General features: G+C 38.0%; 3 protein-coding genes across 3 annotated transcripts; 1 reads left to right on the top strand and 2 right to left on the bottom strand.

The window, feature by feature from the left end:
• Nucleotides 1-55: 55 nt before the first annotated feature.
• LOC117632672 (josephin-like protein) lies at nt 56-896 on the bottom strand. Its single transcript, XM_034366221.1, has one exon. It carries the CDS (start codon nt 627-629, stop codon nt 219-221), a length of 411 nt encoding a protein of 136 aa, XP_034222112.1. The 5' UTR covers nt 630-896; the 3' UTR covers nt 56-218.
• Nucleotides 897-3,606: 2,710 nt separating this feature from the next.
• Nucleotides 3,607-8,174, top strand: LOC117632671 (sulfoquinovosyl transferase SQD2). Its single transcript, XM_034366220.1, has 11 exons — nt 3,607-4,363; nt 5,414-5,480; nt 5,684-5,754; nt 5,861-5,978; nt 6,106-6,179; nt 6,321-6,376; nt 6,458-6,541; nt 6,674-6,761; nt 6,850-6,927; nt 7,338-7,394; nt 7,521-8,174. Exons 1-11 carry the CDS (start codon nt 3,999-4,001, stop codon nt 8,020-8,022), a joined length of 1,560 nt encoding a protein of 519 aa, XP_034222111.1. The 5' UTR covers nt 3,607-3,998; the 3' UTR covers nt 8,023-8,174.
• A 1,742-nt stretch (nt 8,175-9,916) lies between these two features.
• LOC117631687 (BAHD acyltransferase DCR) lies at nt 9,917-11,682 on the bottom strand. Its single transcript, XM_034364966.1, has one exon. It carries the CDS (start codon nt 11,562-11,564, stop codon nt 10,161-10,163), a length of 1,404 nt encoding a protein of 467 aa, XP_034220857.1. The 5' UTR covers nt 11,565-11,682; the 3' UTR covers nt 9,917-10,160.
• Between the last annotated feature and the right edge of the window lie 9,146 nt (nt 11,683-20,828).

Below are 20,828 nucleotides of genomic sequence, written 5' to 3'. Positions count from 1 at the left end.
TATATATGTATTATGTAATCAGCGATTACCTAAAATAAAATTAAGAGAAACCATGTAACAAAATTCACACCAGAAGGTGTGATTTGCACTCATTATGTATCTTTCTACATGTTACAGATAAATTTTTCATGCAAACAACCATAAACTAAGCTCTTCTTTTTTCTTCTTCTTTTTCCTTTTGTATGAACATTAATGCAATATATTCTACAAATCTCTAATTAACAAGAATTTGAAGTAACAGAATTGCTCCTCTGCAAAGAAGCAGCAGAGTTCAAGAACTCGATGCAGTCCTCTAAAGCTTCGGCTCGATGAGACTCGATGGGATCAGATACAGAGCGTGACCTTGTCAAGTGGTTGGAGGAAGACACCTTCCTTGAAGTCCTCTTTCTTGCAGATATAATACACACAGCTCTGGCCACCTTAGCCCTGAGTGTGCGTAGTAATTTGATGGGTGCAGGGAGTTCTGTTGTATCTTTGAGCAGCCTGAAAGCCCAAATTCCAGTGACCCTGTTCCTGCTTCCACCTACTCTGGTGCCATTGCCAGTGCCACCACTCTGTTTCAGATACAGAATCGGCTTCTCGTTCACATCAGGACTGAAACTCACCCTCTTACTAGCTTTCCTCGACATATTCGACCGGAAAACAAAGAGAAAAATGAGAGAGAGAAAAACACCAAATTTGGGAGCAGAGGAGGCAGATGGGTTGGTTATGAGGAGTATTTATGATGGATTGGTATTGAGGAAAAGAGAGAAAAGGAAAAAGAGGACACAGAATGAAAAAGAAAAAGAGAGGATTGGATTGGTTTGGTTTTTCTTGCTGGAAATGAAATGTGAGAATGGTTGTGTGTGTTTGTGTGAAAGCATATGGTGGTTTTGACTGCAAGACCAAGCAATAAGCGTTTGGTTCACGCACTCATTGGGTTGATATATGTATATATGTATATATATACTTGCATGAGCCATGCACATGATGTATGTGATTAAGTGGATCATTATTAATCCGCATTCTCTGCAGGCCGGCCTTTGAACTTTGATTATAATTTGATTAATTATACTTCGCTAAAGGTGGTTATTATTACCAATCAGCTGGCACTATGAGTAGGTATGAACAGCGGGGAAAATGAATCTACTAGTTAACTTGGAAGATTAAAAAGAAAAAAGACAAAAAAAAAAAAAAAGAAAGGGTTTTGGTCAAAAGAAAAGATGGAAGTGGTGGAGCCATAATAGGAAGACAGGAGTGGAGCAAGAGAGACAAGCACTTGATACTCTTCTCTTCATCAGAAGTTTTGCTTTTTAGGTGCTGCCTGCAGGGCCTACTCTCCATTTTCCTACATTTGTCCATCAGAATTGCGGAGAGAGAGATAAAGAGAATCTGTTTGAATTTTTGAGAGTTTGAGAGAGAGAGAGGAGCATAGATTTGGTTTGGCGTGAATATGAGGGAACTTTTACTTTCTTTTCTCTTCTTTTTTAACCTCTTTGGCCGAGAGAGAAAATTCCTGTGTCGCATAATCTGTTTGCTGCATTGGTTCTTTTGACTGGGGGTGACAAGAAAAAGGCTTCCCAGTTCCCAATAAATGTGGATTTTGCATATTCAGTCAAGAACTCACTCTTTTTTTTTTTCTTTTTTTTTTCTGTACTATATATAAATAGTCTATGCAGAGATCTTTTCCTGCTAATGTGGGTCTTCCACTGATGTTTCCTCCATCAATTCTTCATTCTTGTATGAAATCAACATTTCACGTTTTGGGTTCGAACTTATCTCCTTTGAATCATGACCTGTTGGAATATATGTCACTTTTTATTTCTAGCCTTGGCAGTCATTGCATTATGGAAGAAAGGAGATTGGTTTGAGGTTCTCCTGTTCAAAGATTGATTATTAAGATGCTGATGATATCATAGGGGTAGGGGCCTAGGTCCTCTTGGCCGCGTGAATTGTACAGATGTCATGTTATCTCCAACTCAGGTCTATGGACACATTCTTCTTTTTTGGGTCGAAATCTATGGACACATTCAAGTATGATGCTTTATCTCAAAAGATATCGATACAACTTAGAAAGAAATGTCACTTAACTAACCGTTTCGAGACAATCTCTTTATTTTTTAATCTAAAACAATTGTATTCGATCCACAAATCATAACAATAGATACCTTGGTGGACCACAACTAAGTAGACTTGACATCAAGTTGCCAAAAGATGCATAATTGCAAACATACAACACTTTAGGGTTTCGATTCCCTCCATGGGCCTGCCTGACTTCCATCTAAGTTGGGCTAATCATTAACCATTTTAATGTTTTTTAAAAAGTATATCACATTCGATTTCAGAGGGCCATAGTTTGATGGGCTCCAAGCTCATCTCCATTTTCATTCTTTCTGGCTCACCTCTAGTTTGGAGCCATGCACTTCATACACAAGTCTTTTCAAGTTCATTTCTGCAGAGGACAGAATGCAACATGTAATTTGTTACCAAGCATATTTCTTACGACTCTCATGGTATCCCAAGTTTTGTTTTCTTCACCTAAAGGGAAAGCCTTGCCAAACAGAAAAACCCCAAACTCAGTTTGAAGTTGCTTTCAAGCAACTTGTTTGATTGTGTTATGATCTCCTAATTTAATATCTACCAGCATATCTCCATACGTATCAAATTTGTAATAATGACTAAGACCACTTAAAAAATTAAGATAATCCTTGTTTTGAAGTTGGATTGGTTCAACATATTTGGGTGCCACTTGAGAAATCGAATAAACAATAAAAGGATATTCAAAAGAATATGTTATGATACTCATTGAACAATAGAATTAAGGGGTATTCAAGCAAAATGGGTTAAGCTAAAAGCTTTGTTTAACATAACAATATTAACACAAGGGTTAGAACTATGACATATCGAATCGACATTAAGAAAATAAAAATATTAAACTATATTTTTTTTGTATCTTCTATGATTCGGAATGACCTTGTGCATATAAACGGCTTACGCTACATTTTCTTATTAAAATATTCGATCAGATTGTTCTAAAAGAAGTCATATTTCAGAGCCTCTAGAATGAATCGTTGAAGCAAATGAGCAGCCATCAGCCTAAAGAACGATGAATAATTGAAGCAAACGAGCAGTGTGGAGGGACAGAGTAGCTGCCAAAACGTCATGAAAATGCCGGTTGCATAAAAAGTACGAGCAGAAAAAGTGCACGTTGGATAATTGGGTATGCATGCCAAACAGAGACAAATGCGGATTTTGCATTTCAGATTTCATAGTGTAATGCACATCAGTAAATCCAAATTTACACTCCAAGTTTTCACCTAGTTGTCAAAAGTAAAATTAAAAAAAAAAAAAAAAAACAGTAAATCCAAAAAATTGGTTGGAATATTGGTGGGGACCCTTTTTGTTTGGTATTGGTACTCTGCTACTACTTAAATGGAGATGATGAGATGCTTGATGGATGTGAAATGTGAAATCTAAGCAATGTTTTACAGTTTGACTGACAAATAGCTAATCCAATATTCAGACCATTAAATTATGGGTCCTTTTTTTAAAGCTCAATTTTCTCCTAATAATTAAATTGTGTAAAGATTTTTTTCTTCTTTATTTTTTTTTTTTTTTTTTTTTTTTTTTTTTTTTTTTTTTTTTTTTTTGTGCTTGTCCAATTGTGCAACTGAAAAGATTGATATGCAAGAAATTGACCAAAGAGAAGAGTGTGAGAAATTATAAAGGAGGAAGAAAGATTCAACTCAAGTTCTCAACATATGAAGCCAATACGGAATAGGGGCATATACTGAGAGAGCTTCCATTTGATACCACCATGAAAGAATATCCATTGCCAAAGTCCTTCAAGGTCTTCTAGATTCCTTTGCACATAATTCATCCCATCTTCCACATGCACCCACCTGTTTAATGATATTCCTTAATCCCATGGAATATATCCCTCAAGTTTTCTAACAAAAGCCCCTTCAAGTTATACCTCCATACAATTTATATTACAATTTACACTACACTCAATCATCATGGTGACCTGTGCTTTTCTCTCTATAAATCCCTCTCTCTCTCCTCCCTCTTTTTCCACAGCTACCCAATCATCTTTTTCCTCTGCCTTTTGTCATTCTCCATCCCCTGCTTTCCTCAGATTCCCAAGCTACCATTCGTCAAGAACAAAACCCAGTAGCCTTTACGGTCAAGGTGTTTGCTTTTGTTACTCTGAGAGGTCAAGGGGTTTGAGGGAAAGTAGAAAACTTGAGCTTAAAGCGAGCAATATGACTATTACAGAGGTCGAACAAGAAGAAGATGAAGAGGGTCCTCCTCCTTATGTTGATTCAGAGATAAACTCAAGACCTCGCCGCATTGCTCTCTTTGTGGAGCCTTCTCCCTTTGCGTGAGTCTCCACTGTTTTGCTACTATGACTTTTTTCGTATAAATTATTTTTTTGGGAAGTTGAACTTTATGGTTTAGCTTCGCTACATCTTCAATTTTGAGATACCCGTCTTATTAAAATGCTTAAAATTGTTGCCTTTAGCTATGGACGTTTATGTTTTTAAGCCTTTCTAAGTGAAGTTTGTGTCTTTAGGTAGTGTCATTGACTCTGGGTTTGGATCTAATCTGGTTTAGCCATTGCGTTTGATGAAATGATATGATGGTGTCGTTTTAGCTATATGACATTTGTGTTTCCTTTGAAGATTATACATCAGCTAGTAGCTTTAGCTAAAATATGGTTATTTTGTTTTTGATTGATGCCGAATGAAGTGTTAAGACCATGACTTTTGCTGCTGTTTTGGCTGGTAGGTTTAGCTCAGCTTTGATTTATGGGGTGCCTAATGATTTAGTGGCTCTTTCCAATGTTTAAGTAATCTAGTGTGCTACGCCAGCTGCTATCTGGCTTGGTGGTTTTTCCATTCTGGCTTGGTTATTTTTCCATTCTGGCATGGCATTTGGCGTTCTTGGGATCGTTTTTTTAATGAGTATTGGCTAGTTTTGTTGCTTAACTTTTAAGTTTTGTTTTTATTTGGTCAATATTTGTGGGTTAACATTTGGCCGTCATAAGTGGGATCTTGATTTTAGCTTTATCTCTGTCCACTTATTGGTGAAGTCGAGGGTGTTACTTGTTACTGCTGGCAAGTTAAGGCTAATTTAGCTGCTATGACCCTGAATGCTGTTGTCCTGAGTTTATTATGTGGTTTCCTACTATTTATGTGTTGATAGTTAAGCTTTTTCAACAACCAATTCTGTTACATCTTCCGGCAGCTTGTCGTTAATGTGTTGTCATGTACGAGGCATCCTGTATTTTTTGGGCTTCAGTTGTGATATTATAGATTGCTTGGTTGCCAATCATCTAATAGTTCACTATCAACGGGTTGCATGATTCAGCTGATATGAAATAGAAGGGGTTGCATATTGAAAGTATTTCCTTGTTCTGTTTTTCTTGCAGATATGTGTCAGGTTATAAAAATCGGTTCCAGAATTTCATTAGGTACTTGCGTGAAATGGGGGATGAGGTAAAATTGTCTATATCTTCACACTTTTCTATTATATTGACTATGGATGTCCTTAATTGAACCCGCATTAGTGAGAGTGGACTTCCTGGCTAAATTGGCAGTCAAGTTGGCTTATTTAAACTTTAAGGTTATAAAGTTTTCTTTAAATTCCAAGATTCCTTTGCATAACAATTGACATATTTGCTTACTGATACATGGTACAGGTGATGGTTGTGACAACACACGAGGGAGTGCCTGACGAATTTTATGGAGCAAAATTGATTGGATCCCGAAGGTAAGATTCACAGTGATCTAACTTCTAAAAGAATAGTAGACTAAAAGTAAACAAAGCATTGATTTTACTAATTCATTTCTCCCTTTCTTTTCCTTTTGTTCCTCAGCTTCCCTTGCCCCTGGTATCAGAAGGTTCCCCTTTCCCTTGCACTTAGTCCTAGAATTATTTCAGAGGTTGCTCAGTTCAAGCCTGACATTATACATGCATCCTCACCTGGAATTATGGTAAGAATTTATTTATTTCTTATTCTTCTCCTGGTAGGTGGTAAATTGATTATATTTTCGTTATTATGGAGAAAGAAATAATAACAAAGAATTGAAAGATGGCTGACACTTACCAATTGAACTGTAGGTTTTCGGTGCTCTCATTATCGCTAAGTTATTATCTGTCCCTATAGTGATGTCTTATCACACTCATGTGCCAGTGTGAGTTTAATTCTTTGATTTATTCCAAGTTATCAGCATATACTATGTCAGATATGATGCCAGATTTTGATAAATCATATGGAAAAAGTAATTATATGATCATAGTGCTTAGCACTGAGCTTTCTCTCTTTTGTTATGCAGCTATATCCCACGATACACCTTCAGTTGGCTGGTGAAACCTATGTGGTTGGTTATAAGTATGTTACCTTTCCTTTACAGCCTGTTATAGTAACATGTTGACAAGAGCATATTGTTGACATTGTAGTTTGTCTTATCAGAATTTCTGCACAGAGCTGCTGATCTCACGCTAGTTCCATCAGCTGCAATCAGTAAGGATCTCCTAGAAGCTGGGGTGGCAGCAGGTGAATATAGTAAACTCATTTCATGTCTCCATCCTAGATTTCCTTTGATGAAATTGTTAACTAAATAGTAAAAATTGTGTCCATCCAGCTCAGTTTTAAACTAACCTCCTTTTCTGTATTGCTTATCTGCAGCTAATACAATCCGTCTTTGGAATAAGGGTGTTGATTCTGAAAGCTTCCATCCTCGCTTCCGTTCTCATGAAATGCGATTAAGACTGAGGTAGTACCTCTATTTGTCAATTTGTGTCTCTCTTTTTCCCATGGAGTTGGAAATTTTCTTAATTCATATATGTCGTTGTTCTGAACAGCAATGGTGAACCTGAGAAACCTTTAATTGTTCATGTTGGAAGACTTGGAGTGGAGAAGAGTTTGGATTTTCTGAAAAGGTAGTGTGCTTCTCTCTTACAAATTAGAAATCAATGGGAGTCATTTCTCTCGATTGAAAAGGTAGTAATGTATAGCTTTTAAACCAACCAAGGGTATATCAAAGCACTTGAAAAGTCTTTCATTTTGGAAACCTTTTTGCCCTAAATAATCATTTTGGAAACCTTCTTTCATGTTTGTTTTTACCTGTTGCTTTTCATTTTACAACATTAAAGTGACCTCAAAAGTTCATCATATATCAAGTCAGATTTATACAACCAATTAGACAGTTGACGTAATTCTTGCTATGTGGAGCATTCAAGGCTAAGCCTAAACTTGGATGTTGTCATATCTTCTTGTATTCTCCTCTGATATGTACCATGCTTTTGCATAACTTGCGGCCTTTAACATATAAATCATTTTGGTTTAACAGTGTCATGGATAGGCTTCCAGAAGCACGCATTGCTTTTGTTGGAGATGGACCGTACAGGTATTACTCTGCCACATGATGAAAGTCTAGAATTTTTAGGAGTAATCTTTGCGTACAAAAAAAGCTCATACAAAAATTATGTTGCAGCATATTATCTCAATCAATTGTGTGGCTTTTACTTGGCAGGGAGGACCTAGAAAAACTGTTCTCTGGCATGCCCGCAGTATTTACAGGTATGTTAGGAGGTGAAGAGCTCTCTCAGGCATATGCCAGTGGGGACGTATTCGTGATGCCTTCAGAATCAGAGACACTTGGGCTTGTTGTTTTGGAGGCTATGTCTTCAGGTATCCCCGTGGTAGGAGCTCGAGCTGGTGGAATCCCAGATATAATTCCAGCAGACCAGGAGGGGAAAACTGGCTTTCTCTATGATTATGGGGATGTTGATGACTGCTTAAGAAAATTGCAGCCCCTGTTGGAGAACAAGGAACTAAGGGAAACAATCGGCAAAGCAGCACGTGAAGAAATGGAAAAGTACGATTGGAAGGCAGCCACGCGAGTAATACGAAATGAACAATACAATGCTGCCATTTGGTTTTGGAGGAAGAAGCGAGCACAGTTTCTCAGACCTTTGCAATGGTTCATGAAGCGCATTTTTCCACCATCCCCACCAGAAATTAAGTGCAGGTGATGATTCAGATCCTACAGCGTTTAGCACAGAACTGGTTGTTGTAGACTTTGCATTGGGCTTCGAAAGAAGTTTGTTGGATTGCACTTGTGATCAATTGTAACTCATTCGTTGTATATATTGGACGATCAAGTAAAGTAAATTGATTTGCTCAACTGACCCTTGCAAACTTGTATATACACAAAACTGCATCATAGCCCGTTATTGTCACGTCTTACTGTGACGTTTGTAATCTTTCAACAGGCGACGTGAAATCCGTGCACGTTTTGTGTATCTGATGTGCTGTGCAAGTGCCTCATTTTTGCGCGAAAACTACTTGGATGTTAATTGGCTGAGAGTAAGTTCGAGTGTAAGTAAAGCCACTGTTTCCATGCATTTTACTTGTGGCTGAGTGCCTCATCTCCTTAACTCATAGATTGGGCACTTCAGGACCAGTGAGAGTATTGTAGGGATGAGAAAGCTCTGTTGTTCATTAATTGGTTCACATGCTAACGAATGAGTAGGTCTAATATAAAGCAGTAACGCATTGTTCTTGTATTGGTGGTCAATAGGCAGGAAGGGCCATGGACCACACATGGGAAAATTATCCCGGTGCATCCCCTATACCACCAAGCAGTCACATATGGCATATGCGGTTGGATTTTGATGTTTGGGTCGTTCTCAAGGGGTCAATTGCCTAGGAGATGAAGCTTTTTAGGCAAGATCGACCAATGCTAGTATAAGTCGGCAAGACACGTTTAGGTGACTCTAAGCAGTCGATGCATTTGTGGGTATCAGTGCATCCACGGCTCAGTCACTCAAAAACGCATGGGCAAATGATGCTAGCATAATTCGTAAGTTCTTGTGATGCAAAACTATGAGGTGGGTTGGTGCAGTATGATTTGATAGACAAACCAAATACATTGCTTGTCGAAATAGTAAAAACGAAACCCAGTAATTGTGAGAAGTGTAAGAATCTCACGTGCATTTGGATGGTTGGGAGCATTTTGCGAAACACATGTACAAAGGTACACCTGCTGCAGTTGGCACATCACTTAAAAAGTAGTGCAGCTTTCCTAAGCTTATCACTGCTGTCTGCTGCCCTCCCCCATGAACACACACACACACACAAAAATCGCATTTGGGATTGAATGAATGAATGGTCGAGGTTTAGATCGTTCTGACTCTCGGTCGGGTTGAGGGGTCCTTGGGATATGATTGTCTCCATCACGAGAAACACTTGCATAGGACCTAACCTAAGCCTGCTTATGTTCGTTCATATTTGAAAAATTAATATATCTACTTCGCATACTTCTTTTGTGTGTGTCCTCTCAGCTAAGAATCTCATTTATGTTGCTTTCGTTTAGTGAAATCGACGTTAAGCAATGAGTTTAACATTCTCATGTTTGAAAAGTACACACGATTTTCGATTTTATTATTCAAATTCCACAAGATATTATGTATAAAGACAATATGTAAGTTGTAAAGATAAGATATTGATTGATTAAAGTTGGCTTGTTATTTGCCATAAATAGGATGGGCAAGTTTTTCTCCTCAACGTTATGTGAAGTTTTAAGCTAAGATCTTTGATTGAAACTTGTAATTAATGGGTGGGTGATTATTGACCTCAGCACATGGAGAGGGTAGAGCTGTAGACATCACACCAGTTTGTATTACTTCAGTGACCTCTTTTGTCTGTGCATAATTTCTCAAGTTTTAAATTGTGGTTTAGTCCAAATTAGGAGCGGTCTATTTCGGCCCAATTTCTATTGAACCAGATTTTTGGCGGCAACCCATTTCCAAAAAGACGAAAACAGGATTAGAGAATGCCTAATCACTCCAAACAGGAATTAGAAAGAAAAAAAAACCCAACACGTCTTGGATTTATCCGATAAAGAAATTCGGAAGTTCCGTCACGTGGAAACTGATTAACCAGATATTTATATATAATCATAATAATATTATACAATAACAATACTAATATAAAATCCTAATCCTAATATACTACAAACCACACACTAGTAGCCAAAACGTCGCTGTTTCAAGTCTCATCACAACCGTCCAAATCAATTTCACATAGCCATGACAACGTTTTGACCAAAGTCCAAGCCACCATAACGGATTAACGGTAATTTAAACCATATCGCCGACTAAGCAACCGTTTACACAACCGCCGATACGTACTGCATGAACTCCATATCGGACTCGAGCCCCGCCATCGTCTCCGGAGCCAAAACCACCTCCAGATCAACGCTCCCGTTCCCTTCTCTTCCCGGAAAAGCCGAAATCTTGCCGTCAAATTTGTTTGCCCTGCCACTCCTTACGGCCAAGGGTCGGCCCCATCCAAAATCATTGTCGTACATTGGGAATCTCGGCGAGCTCCCCATCGTGATCATTGCGCCGTCGAAATTTCCTAGCGGGAAAAGCCTTGGGGCGCTCTCCCAATCCTCCACGCCGCGGCGCACCGTGGCGTTGTCGTGCGCGGCGACGTTCTTGCGGAGCAGACCAGCGCACCAGCTCAGATCTCGAGACAACAGCTCGCCTGCGGAAGCAACGGTCGGGATGCTCTGTATTGCGTTCCCGAAATAGTGTGGGCTCAGCTTCGGCTCGAGCCGGTGGCGGCAGTTCACAGCCATCCGAAACGTCGTCGTTTTGGAATCTGGTAGATTCCTAACACGTGTCACGGAACGCCAGAGCTGCGCGCTCAGTGACTGAAACGACGAAATCTCCGCAGTTTTCGCGCCTTTACAACGAGAAACGATTTTCCAGGTGTCGTTGCATTGCTTCCCGAAAATCTCCGCCGATTCCAAAAGCCCGTTACCATTAATCAGAGGACTGTTATTGGCTCTGTTTTTTAGTTTGAGAATCGATTCTCTGGTGAAATGGAAGATTCGCTCTCGTAACGGCTCGTTTCCGGAGAAGGTGACCTTAGGGCCGCCTTCGGGCAACCGGAGCACCGCCTGCGAGTTGAAGATGTTGTCGCGCGAGAAATCTGGAGATTTGGAGATTTTCTTGGCGCCTTTGCAAATCTCAGCAAAGGTGTTAAAAAAGTGCCAGAAGGAAGTTCCGTCGGTGACAGAGTGGTTAACAGTGCAGCCGATGAAGATGCCGTCGGCGAGCTCCGTGACTTGGATGGCGGCCAAGGGTCTGGAGTGGCCGGAGTAGCTCAAGGTCCGGTCAAACGCAAAAAACTCCCTGAAGTAATGCGGAACGTCCTCGTTGGCCGGCAAAAGGACGTCGACGGAGAGGTGCTTGGCTTTGGCTTGGATGAAATCGACGCCGGCGTCGTTGCAAACGATGTGGACGTATCCTTGGGCGTCGGTCTCAAAGCGGCCGGCGAAGGCGGGGAAGTGGGAGAGGGCGAGGGAGAGGGAGTGTTTGAGAGAGGCGATAAGGTCGGAGATGTGGAAGGGCTGGGAGCTGAGGAGGACGCCTTTCTGGATGTATTGACAAGAGAGCATGGGAAGATCAGAGACGGAGAGCTTGAGGGATTTGATTGTGGATTTCGTGTTTGGATAAATTGCGCATTTTGAAATTATAGTTACAGAGGAACCAGAGCAAGGCATTTTGAAATTTGGGGATTAATTCTGTTGAGTTGTGAAGTTGTGAGGTTGTGATGGTGAGTGAAGTGGTGGGTGTGGTGGGGGGTTTATATAGAGGGCGGAGATGAGGTTGGGTTCGTAGAATTTGCCTTCTCCTCCTACTTTCTTTGGTTGATATTAGTTTAAGAGAGGGGAAATGATGACGTGCCAAGAAAAAGGGAGGCTCTCCTACTGTGGGGAAGGTAGGACACATGGATGGAGTGGGTGTTACAGTGGTGCAGCAAAAAGACATTGTTTAATCTCGGAGATTAATGTTGGAGTGTGGGCTATATCCTACTGCGTATCTTTATATTTTGATTATTCGTATGTGTTGTGACTCGTGAGCCAAATTATAATTTTGGTGCTAAAGGAAGGAAAACTCACACGCGGGTACCGCAGGAGTTTCGAAACTTGTGGAAAATGTTTTGATTCCCAGACTAAACACATATAAGAAACACAATTTCTCAGCTTAACAACTCTTGTGCATATAAAGAGAATTACCATCACACCCTTCCCCCCCTATCAACTTGGCTTATACTCAAAAAGTGGTCATTACACAGAGATCAACAAATGCATATCGCACACGTGCCATATGATTTTTGCTTCTTCTGGGAAAGCCAGTTTTCACTTTTAACAATTGAAGTTGATGAATAGGATTTTCTATCCCAATTGTATGTAGTGCCGCCCATTTCGTTTGACCAAAGGAACTGTAACACCTGGTGTTAAAAACGTGAAAAATCAGCGTCTGCTTACTTAATTTTGCCTTCAATAATATTTCTCTCTCTCAACTCAACAATCTTTGGTTTGTTCTGTTTGGGAAAATAAACTGCTTTTAAACCAGGAAAGAAGACAAAAGGAAAGGTACAACAACCAGGACCAAAAAGATGGGACTCCTTTCAGACCCTTCTAAACATGGATAAACTTAATGAACCTTTAGAGGGACTGAATTGAAATTTCAAAACAAAGTGTTTTCTGACTCATCATAGAACACTAGTCTCTCTCTTTCGCGTTGTTGGACGAATCAAATGATTGAAGAGCAACTTGACATGGGCAAACTTAGAAACAACAAAATCCAATTTTATACAAATTTGACTCCCAGTTTCGATCATTTGTTGTCTTTTCCGTACATATGAGATTTTTAATATGATCTCAATTAATTAGCTCTTAACGTGGTAGTATTTCTCTGTGATACGTTAGAGGAGATCGAAATTTAAATCGACCGTCCTCCCCCAGTGATTAAACAATTAACAAAGCTCTTATACTAAGCAGGAGAACAAAATGCTTTACCAAAACTGTAATAGGACTTTTAAGGAAGAAGAAAAAAGGAAAAAAAACAAAAACAAAATACATAAGATTATTGTGGAGTGTTCAATGAATGTTTTCTACATGGTCATATGTGTAGGCTTAAAAGTTGATTAATTAACTAGTGGCCGTGAGATCATCCACACAAACTTGATAAAAGTAATTTAATGATCAGTGCTCCGGGACATATCTAAACAAAATCTAATTAAGTGACAAAACATGTCTACTTTGACGGATAAGAGCCATGGACCAAACGATGACTGAGAATGTAATCGGGTACCTGCTGCTGCTGCCACCTGGTATTTCTAAATTAATCTTATTTAATCAACAAACGGGGTCCAATTAATCACAGCCTTTGTTCCACCATGGATGGAACATCTCAAAGCAGATTCCAGTGGCCAACAAGATACTGATCAACTAGGGCCAATCATATAGCAACCGCAAAGACGTGTCTGAATTCTATTGGCTAGGGTTCTCTACTGCATGTTAAACGCCTGGACTTTCATTGATATAAGCGTCGACAGAAGTCAAGTACATTGTCAAAACCCACCTGGCTTTAGCCCATTAGATCCTAACTGATCAAACAAACCAGGACAAAAACAATTGAGGCCGTCCTACTCGATTGTTTTCCTTGACATGGGATCACAATTCAGCATGATATCTTGATATTCATGAATCTGAACGTAGATTAATTAGGGTTGAAATTTAAAAGTGTGTTCTTAAGCATGGGAAGAGCCTATTCTTTTGGCCCACCCAACACTTAATAAGTTAAAAATTACCCACTAGTCCCCTTATATAGTTGACCCAATAATGTTTAAGTTCTCTGTATGAAAGAAAACCCTAGCCCCCCTCTCTCAAAAAACATTCTACAATCCGTTTTTACTCTGACGGGGATGGAAGTCATTGTTCTTCCCTCTCTTCCTTCCTTCTCCTCTTTGGGTTTTCTGTGTATTTTTCACCTCTTTTTTTGTGAGAGTTTTTCACAATTCCTTTGTGAGAGCTTTCCATCTTCCTCTTGTATAGCTTGGTTTTTTCAAGCTTTATCTATTTTTGGTTGTTCTGAGTTTGTACTCTTATTTGGGATGCCTATGCTAGAGTTTCTTCAATCATACGTGATCGTTGTATGAGAGGAACCCCAAATTATCTTCATTTTGATGCTAAATCATTATGTTATTGTAATGGCTCTTTGTGGCTAGTTTGTATTGGCTCTTCGTGGCTAGTGATTTTTTTGGCTGAATTATGAATGTAAATCCAAAATTTCTATAATAAAAAAACCTCCTCAATTAGTAGTTAACCTCTATCCACCTTCCCCGATACTACTTTTTATTTATTTATCAATTGGGAATAGTGAGTTTCAAATTTGGAACATTTTAAATCTTGGAAAGAAAATTAGGTATCACCAAATTAAAAGTTAGTTAGTCGTCTAATAATGCTGTAGGTGCAATAGTTTTATATTAACAGCACTACTGGAATATCTTTCAAACCCTAAATCATTTCTATCTTATTTATTGATTATATTGTTAACTAAATCCGATTAACAGAACAAATGGTTAGATAAGTAGAAGTAAAATTCATCAATAAACTTGGCGCATGAAAAGTTAGTAAAATTAGTGGTGTTGAGATGAGAGAGCATATAAAGACCATAAAAAAAAAAAAAAAAAAAAAAAAAAAAAGAATAAAAAAAAAGAAGATTGTCCGAATATAGTCGTTTCAGGTCCTCTCATAAACCTGTAGAGCAAATTCGACGCAGAGAGTGAGAGAGGATATGAACCTCTTTATCTTACTGTAGGAGATCAATGAACACTATACGACAAAAGCCAAAGGAAAAAAGATGAACTACTTTTCCATAAAGGAAATGAATTATGAGGTTTTTCTAATTGTGCTTTTGACAAGATGCTAACTCCCCACTAATCCTGGTTCCTACCAACATAATTTGGTAATAACAATTTAACTATTTTAGAATCCCAATGATTAGTTGTACACTGGTGCATGAACATAATCCTAAAAAAAGAAATTAATAAAAACTCCGGAGGATTGGCTACTTATTTATGAGGGTTTTGCTAGGCAGTGCAAGTTAAGAAGATATTTCAAAGAATAAAGTTGATCGAATAATGTTTTCTTGCGAGACATATCAAACAAATACTTATGTTGCAGAGACTGCAGAAATCTAATATCGTATTCTAAAATGGAACTTGCTATTACGTCATCAACTTGTTAGGTTCAATGGCTCAAGAATGTGAAATAATTAAAAGTTTTGAACCGTTCAATGATTTGGTCATCACCAAAAACAACCCCAAAAAATGATTGGTTTTTGGTCATTAAAACAAGCTGACCGACCATCTCTTTCAACAACTTAGGTGAGGGACAAGCTGGCACAAATAAGAACACCCTCTTTCTCTGTGTGCTTGGTTTTGATGGCATGTATGGTTTTGCTATGATTCGTTTAGATGCAATGTCCCTATTTCAGAAAGACGACAACATGGGCAGTTCAGTTTTCAACCCCCTCATCAGTCGCACCCAGTTGGCAAATGAAGTTCTCTACTTGTTATATGCACAACACACAATCGATCCCTAGCAAAACTAACTACCAACATGATGGTTTTCAGCTTTAGTTTTATGTTTTCTGGTTTATGGTTTTCCCCTTTGCAAACAAACAACCCTGGGCCATAGCAAGTCTGGCAAACACATAGGTCTATTTTGGCTGTAATCGGATAGTGTGGGCAAAATGAAGTCACGGACAACTGTATATATGTACTAGTTTCTCACAGCCAATCCATTACATTATATATCCAGACACAAATTCCAGATGTGTCACAAGAAAAAACCAAGGTCATGGAAGAATGTGATTACATGGAGACTACTGGGATTGGTTTGAATAATGAAGCATTGAATTGGAGACGATAATACTAATTCAATTATGTGTTTGGTACGTACTATACATGATTAATTAAAATATGCTATTACATAGTCTAGCAAGATTACACATAATTCAATTCAACTTAATTTCAACACTTTGGTGGAATTCATAATCCTACTACCCTATAATAGAAATAGGCAATCAATTTAACTAAGATTATAAATTCTATTCAGTCATATAATGCAACTCACGAAACGAAACTATTATTGCACATGAATTGAATAAAGCCCCAGTTGGTCTTATCGGGCTTCAATTCACCACATCAAACATTGAAAGATTTAAAGAGATAGAATAGGAAAAAGTTGGTGGTGTTAAGTTTCTCCATGTTTTCCTTGCTGAATGGAATTTTTAGTAGAACTAAAAATTGGTCAATATTTTGGTGCGCCTGGAAATTAGTGAGTGGTGCTCACTGAACCAACAAGGAAGGAGGCGGCTAAGACTTGGGAGTCTTTTAAGACCTGGTCCTTAAATGACATGAATGCCTAACAGTCTTATAGCTACGGCTTGCCTCTTCTATTAAGTGGCACCCTCTAGCTAGCTGCTCCTGCTGTGCATGCACCACATTAAGTGAACTCTGATCGTTACATAAGTTACGTACGTCTCCTCAGTTTTGTGTACTCTGTGCGTGAGTAAAGTGATTTCTAACCGTTAATGCATGTGAAATTTACAATACATAAACTGTTAAAAATCTCTCATACATATATGTGCAACAAAAAGTTTTCTGATGCGACCATCACCCAATGCTAAAATCGGTATTATTCATTAATATTAAATCATAATTTTATTATATTATAACTTGTGAATTAGTATCATTGCTCTGGTTTTTGGTGTTTTTATAAAATGTTTTTTTAATAATTAATGAAGTGTCAAGAAAAACAGATGGGGAAGGAGAAGGAAAAACAAAAGAAGAACTTCTCTATTTGTTGTAATCAACTTGACCAAAAAATATTTATTGTAATTAAGATCAGAAAAATGTTTCTGAAGATGATTGATTGGAAACCCAAATATTTTATTATTGGCCTTTATTAATTGTAGAGCATATGTTGTAGATGTCGTGGAGCATCACAATCCGTTGATTGACTTGTGGTACGGTGAAATTATTATGATCAACAAAATTACAGGTACCAGATGAGAGAACCAAATGCAAATGAAGAGAGCCCAAGCCCGAACCCGAGTCCGAGGCTGAGCCCCTTTAGTGGGTTTTGGTGGACGCAGGGAGAGTTATCTTTTTTATGGAAAATGGGTCACGGTAAGGTGACCCGGAAACTGTGGGCTGGACTCGGAAGATGGCAAGATGAGAATTCTATTTATGAGCAACACAAGGAATACTGACTGGAAAAATAACCCAAATGGGTTTGAACATCCAATTTCATAAATCAAAGTCCAGTGTTTTTTTATATATAAAAACTCTTCTTAATTACCCATTTTATTAATCACACACAGACTATCAATTTACTATGTGGGGTTCAAATCTAAGACCACTGCTCTGCAAGTCAGGACCATTTTTCACTAGGCTAGATCTCATTAGCAAAACACCGAAGTCAAGTTTTCAAAATATGCTTTTTTTACACTACGTCATTTCTAAAAATAGCTTCACAATATTGATTACAAACTAGCTCTTGATTTAGTTTTAGTGGTACATTTCATCCTAATATTAGAAGATATCTTAATTGACGAAATTATGAATTTCAAAAATCAATGGACCTCAAAGTTTGAGGAAATTATATTCTCATTCTTTTTTTTTTCATTTAAAAAAATGGGAATTAAAATATATTTCTTTGATACAAAGTCAAAATTAATCACATGAAAGGGGTTGACAGTTGACCTTGATACAAAGTCAGCTCAAAATTTAATCATGCATCTAATCTAGTTCCTTGTTATATATAATCAAAAATCAGTTTGATCCTGTACAGATAATTCACTTATTAATTGAAACTCGAAGTTGGGTCAAATTAGACATGATATATTATTCAAACTCATAATTTCTCACATGCGCAGGGGTTTAACAAACCCATTGGAGCCTATCAGCAATGCCCATATATACCAACAACAACCCATCTGCATGCAGAAAAAAGCTTACCAATTTCCTCTTGTTCTTTTTAAATTGCTTTTTGGTAGGCAGCAAATTAATTATAATAAATTTCCCCATCAGCTGCCTTTTCGATCTCTACCAAATTTGGCATGCAAAGGAGAATTTGGAACAGATAGCCTTCACCAAGCATCAAAGAGTTCAATTGAACCAAGCAATGGAAGACATGACAAGGAATTGCACCCTCACATGGCCTACGCAGCTCAACACAGATCATTTCCCACCTCATGTAATCAACTTTTTGGTGTGTGTGTGTGTGTTTTGCAATTTCCCAACAACCACTTTCCAATTTGAAAATTAGTTTAATCTGTTCAAAAGTATTTTAAAAACATGTTTCGTTTGTTTGGATATGCAAAATGTGAAGCTTAATTATGTTTATTATATGATCATTGGTTATAAAGACATATGAAATCTCTTCCACTTTCTTCCTCCTTTCAGTTCTTTTCTGGTGACATTCATTAACTTACAACCACAATGATGCACCATGGGAAATTAATAAATAACTTCACCAACTACTCACTGAGCTTTCTTTCCTTTTTCATGAATGCAGTAGTTTCTAAACTATGTGACCAAAATTTTAAATTCGGCATACGTGCAATCACCAGCTAATAAGAATAGACGAGTTTACCGTTCAGTCTCATGTGTACTCATTGTTTTGTCACTTAAGGGACCATGTGGGTAACCAAATTTTAATTTACACATGGCTGAGCGGAGGCATGTCAATTAAAAGTTTGAAACCACTCAAGAGAAGAATCAGAATACTTTTGCATAAACATTGAAGGAACACAAGAAAGCCAAAAAATTTGTGTTGTGAGGGACTAGGGTATGTGGTCATAAATCAACACAAAAGTTATATAATCAAAATTAGAATAAAGGTGGCCAAAGTGCTTTTCCGATGCAACTTGCAGAAAAAGTTGGTTCTTTTAAAAAAGAAAGTTGGGTAATTTTGTCATTTAATAGCTCAAGTGTTTTTTTTCTTCTCCCTTTTTTGGTAGGATTCTTCACACAGGTCATGTTGCCTCGAAGTATTTGTCTAGTGGGTGGGACCAAAATAATGTGTCCAAGCAATAGGGTGGTGGGCACTAGGCTTTTCATGAAATGAAGGTTGCAAAAAAGCAACAATAATGTTAGTGCCAGCAATTAGCAACAGCAAGCAACTCAACAAAGGGCCCAACTATGAATAAGAATAGGAATATGTACCATCCTCCTTCAATTTTAACTGCAATATTACAAGATTTGACTGTACATGTAACTGTTTGAGATTTTCAATTCTAGGTAAATTTGTGGGGGTAAATTTTGAACTTCCAATTAGAAGATGATACGTGTTACAGACAACGATGCTCAGAAAAAATTACTTGATCTTATTTGTCAAGCTCAAAGTTGGTGGTAAGTCCTACCTTTTATAATGATTAAGAGAGTTCCACACATGTAGTGTCTGCTTGGGTAAACTACATAGGCTCAAGATCTTGGGTGGGATGACTCCTCATCCATAGTGAACAATGCATTTAGGCAATCTCAAGTTCGAATGACCCTTTATTCAAACGTACTCAACTCAATTACATCCGAAACCATCAAGTTTGGACGTTTAGAAGTCAAGTACATTTACTCCCAAGGACCTGAAATATAACCACATGTGATATTAGTCTAACTAAACCACCGAAGAGTTGATATATGGTCAAGATCATTCTCTCCACATTGCATTTGACTAGCACGATGATACCTTTAGTAATGAAAGTGCTTTCACACAATAAAAGTCAAGACGTTATTTTCTCAGAGAATCCAAAGCCCATTTTGAGGTGCAAACAAAAAATTATATAATGCGCCTTTGGCATAAAGAGTGATTAGTTAATACAAATGGTAGCTAATAATAAGCTTTGATGTCCCATAAATTTTGCATAGGGCTCTTTAGGAGAGGACGGGGTTGGAAGAACAATATAGTAGTAGCCTTTTTGAAGTTTCTTTATCTGGCATAGTACAATTACGAATCATTAAACCATGATTCCCTCTGCTTATTACATTAAGCAGTCAAGGAAATCCCAACTCTCTGCAGATACCAGTGCCACTGACAATTGCCTTTCTTTTGGAGGAAGGGAGGGAGGGAGGATGTGTACGGATCTTTTTATTCCTTGGTGTACGGCTATTTTCTTTATAAAAAAAATTAAGTAGAATTAATTCGAGACTTACGCTACCGTGTTGTACGCGAGTGGAGAATTGTAAATCGTTGATTCATGCAGGTCTCATAATACATGAATCACTAATAATCTGTCGCTTTCTACTTTTGAATGTAACTTTAAATATAAAGTTTTGAGTTAGTTGAAGCGATGAATCAGGGTGAGAAAAATGAGTTAGGATTGTGATAAATTAAGGGCTAAATTGAATCCAATGTGACCAAAAGAATATAATGCTAAATATGATGAGTACAAAAAGAAGAGTCATCCTCAAGAAGAGAACAAAGTGAAAAGAGGGTAGAATGAAGCATGAGATGCCCAAATTAGTGGCTCTTGGTCTTAGCTTAGAGTCAAGATTCGATTGTCAAATGTAATCAATCAAGGTGCAGTCAGAGGCATAAATTAATCCTAGTTTGCATAAAAAGAGTCAGGGTTAAACAGATCCAATTAAACTTTGTCATTTGCAGAAATGCAGTGGACCGAGGCATCTGATGACATGGCCTGTAAAGCAAAGCATGCATAATTCTGTGCGTTGAAACCATGCCACAGACAGACTTTTGGGTTTTTGATTCAAAAGCTACAGTTTATTCTGCACTGTTCATAAATATCTTCTTCAAGTAGATCAAGGACTTGATATCCTAAGACATATCTCAACCGTTAAAATAGATTCCCTGTCAAGTTTATTTCTTTCACTGATGCCAGTAACCCACCCACTGTGTGAAATTTGGAAGCTGCATGGCTTACTTCATGCAAGTAACAAGGGTGGTTTTCAT

This window comes from Prunus dulcis, chromosome 6 (assembly GCF_902201215.1).
Source record: "Prunus dulcis chromosome 6, ALMONDv2, whole genome shotgun sequence".
Taxonomy (NCBI): Eukaryota; Viridiplantae; Streptophyta; class Magnoliopsida; order Rosales; family Rosaceae; genus Prunus; species Prunus dulcis.
This window is presented reverse-complemented; position numbering and strand designations above follow the sequence as displayed.

What these genes read in the sequence shown, in the direction of transcription:
- LOC117631687 (XM_034364966.1), bottom strand. Translation starts at nt 11,564, where the DNA reads ATGCCTTGCTCTGGTTCCTCTGTAACTATAATTTCAAAATGCGCAATT.
- LOC117632671 (XM_034366220.1), top strand. Translation starts at nt 3,999, where the DNA reads ATGGTGACCTGTGCTTTTCTCTCTATAAATCCCTCTCTCTCTCCTCCC. An exon ending in TGCGTGAAATGGGGGATGAG is followed by an intron (nt 5,481 to 5,683) that starts GTAAAATTGTCT and finishes TACATGGTACAG; the next exon opens with GTGATGGTTGTGACAACACA. An exon ending in TATCACACTCATGTGCCAGT is followed by an intron (nt 6,180 to 6,320) that starts GTGAGTTTAATT and finishes TTTGTTATGCAG; the next exon opens with CTATATCCCACGATACACCT.
- LOC117632672 (XM_034366221.1), bottom strand. Translation starts at nt 629, where the DNA reads ATGTCGAGGAAAGCTAGTAAGAGGGTGAGTTTCAGTCCTGATGTGAAC.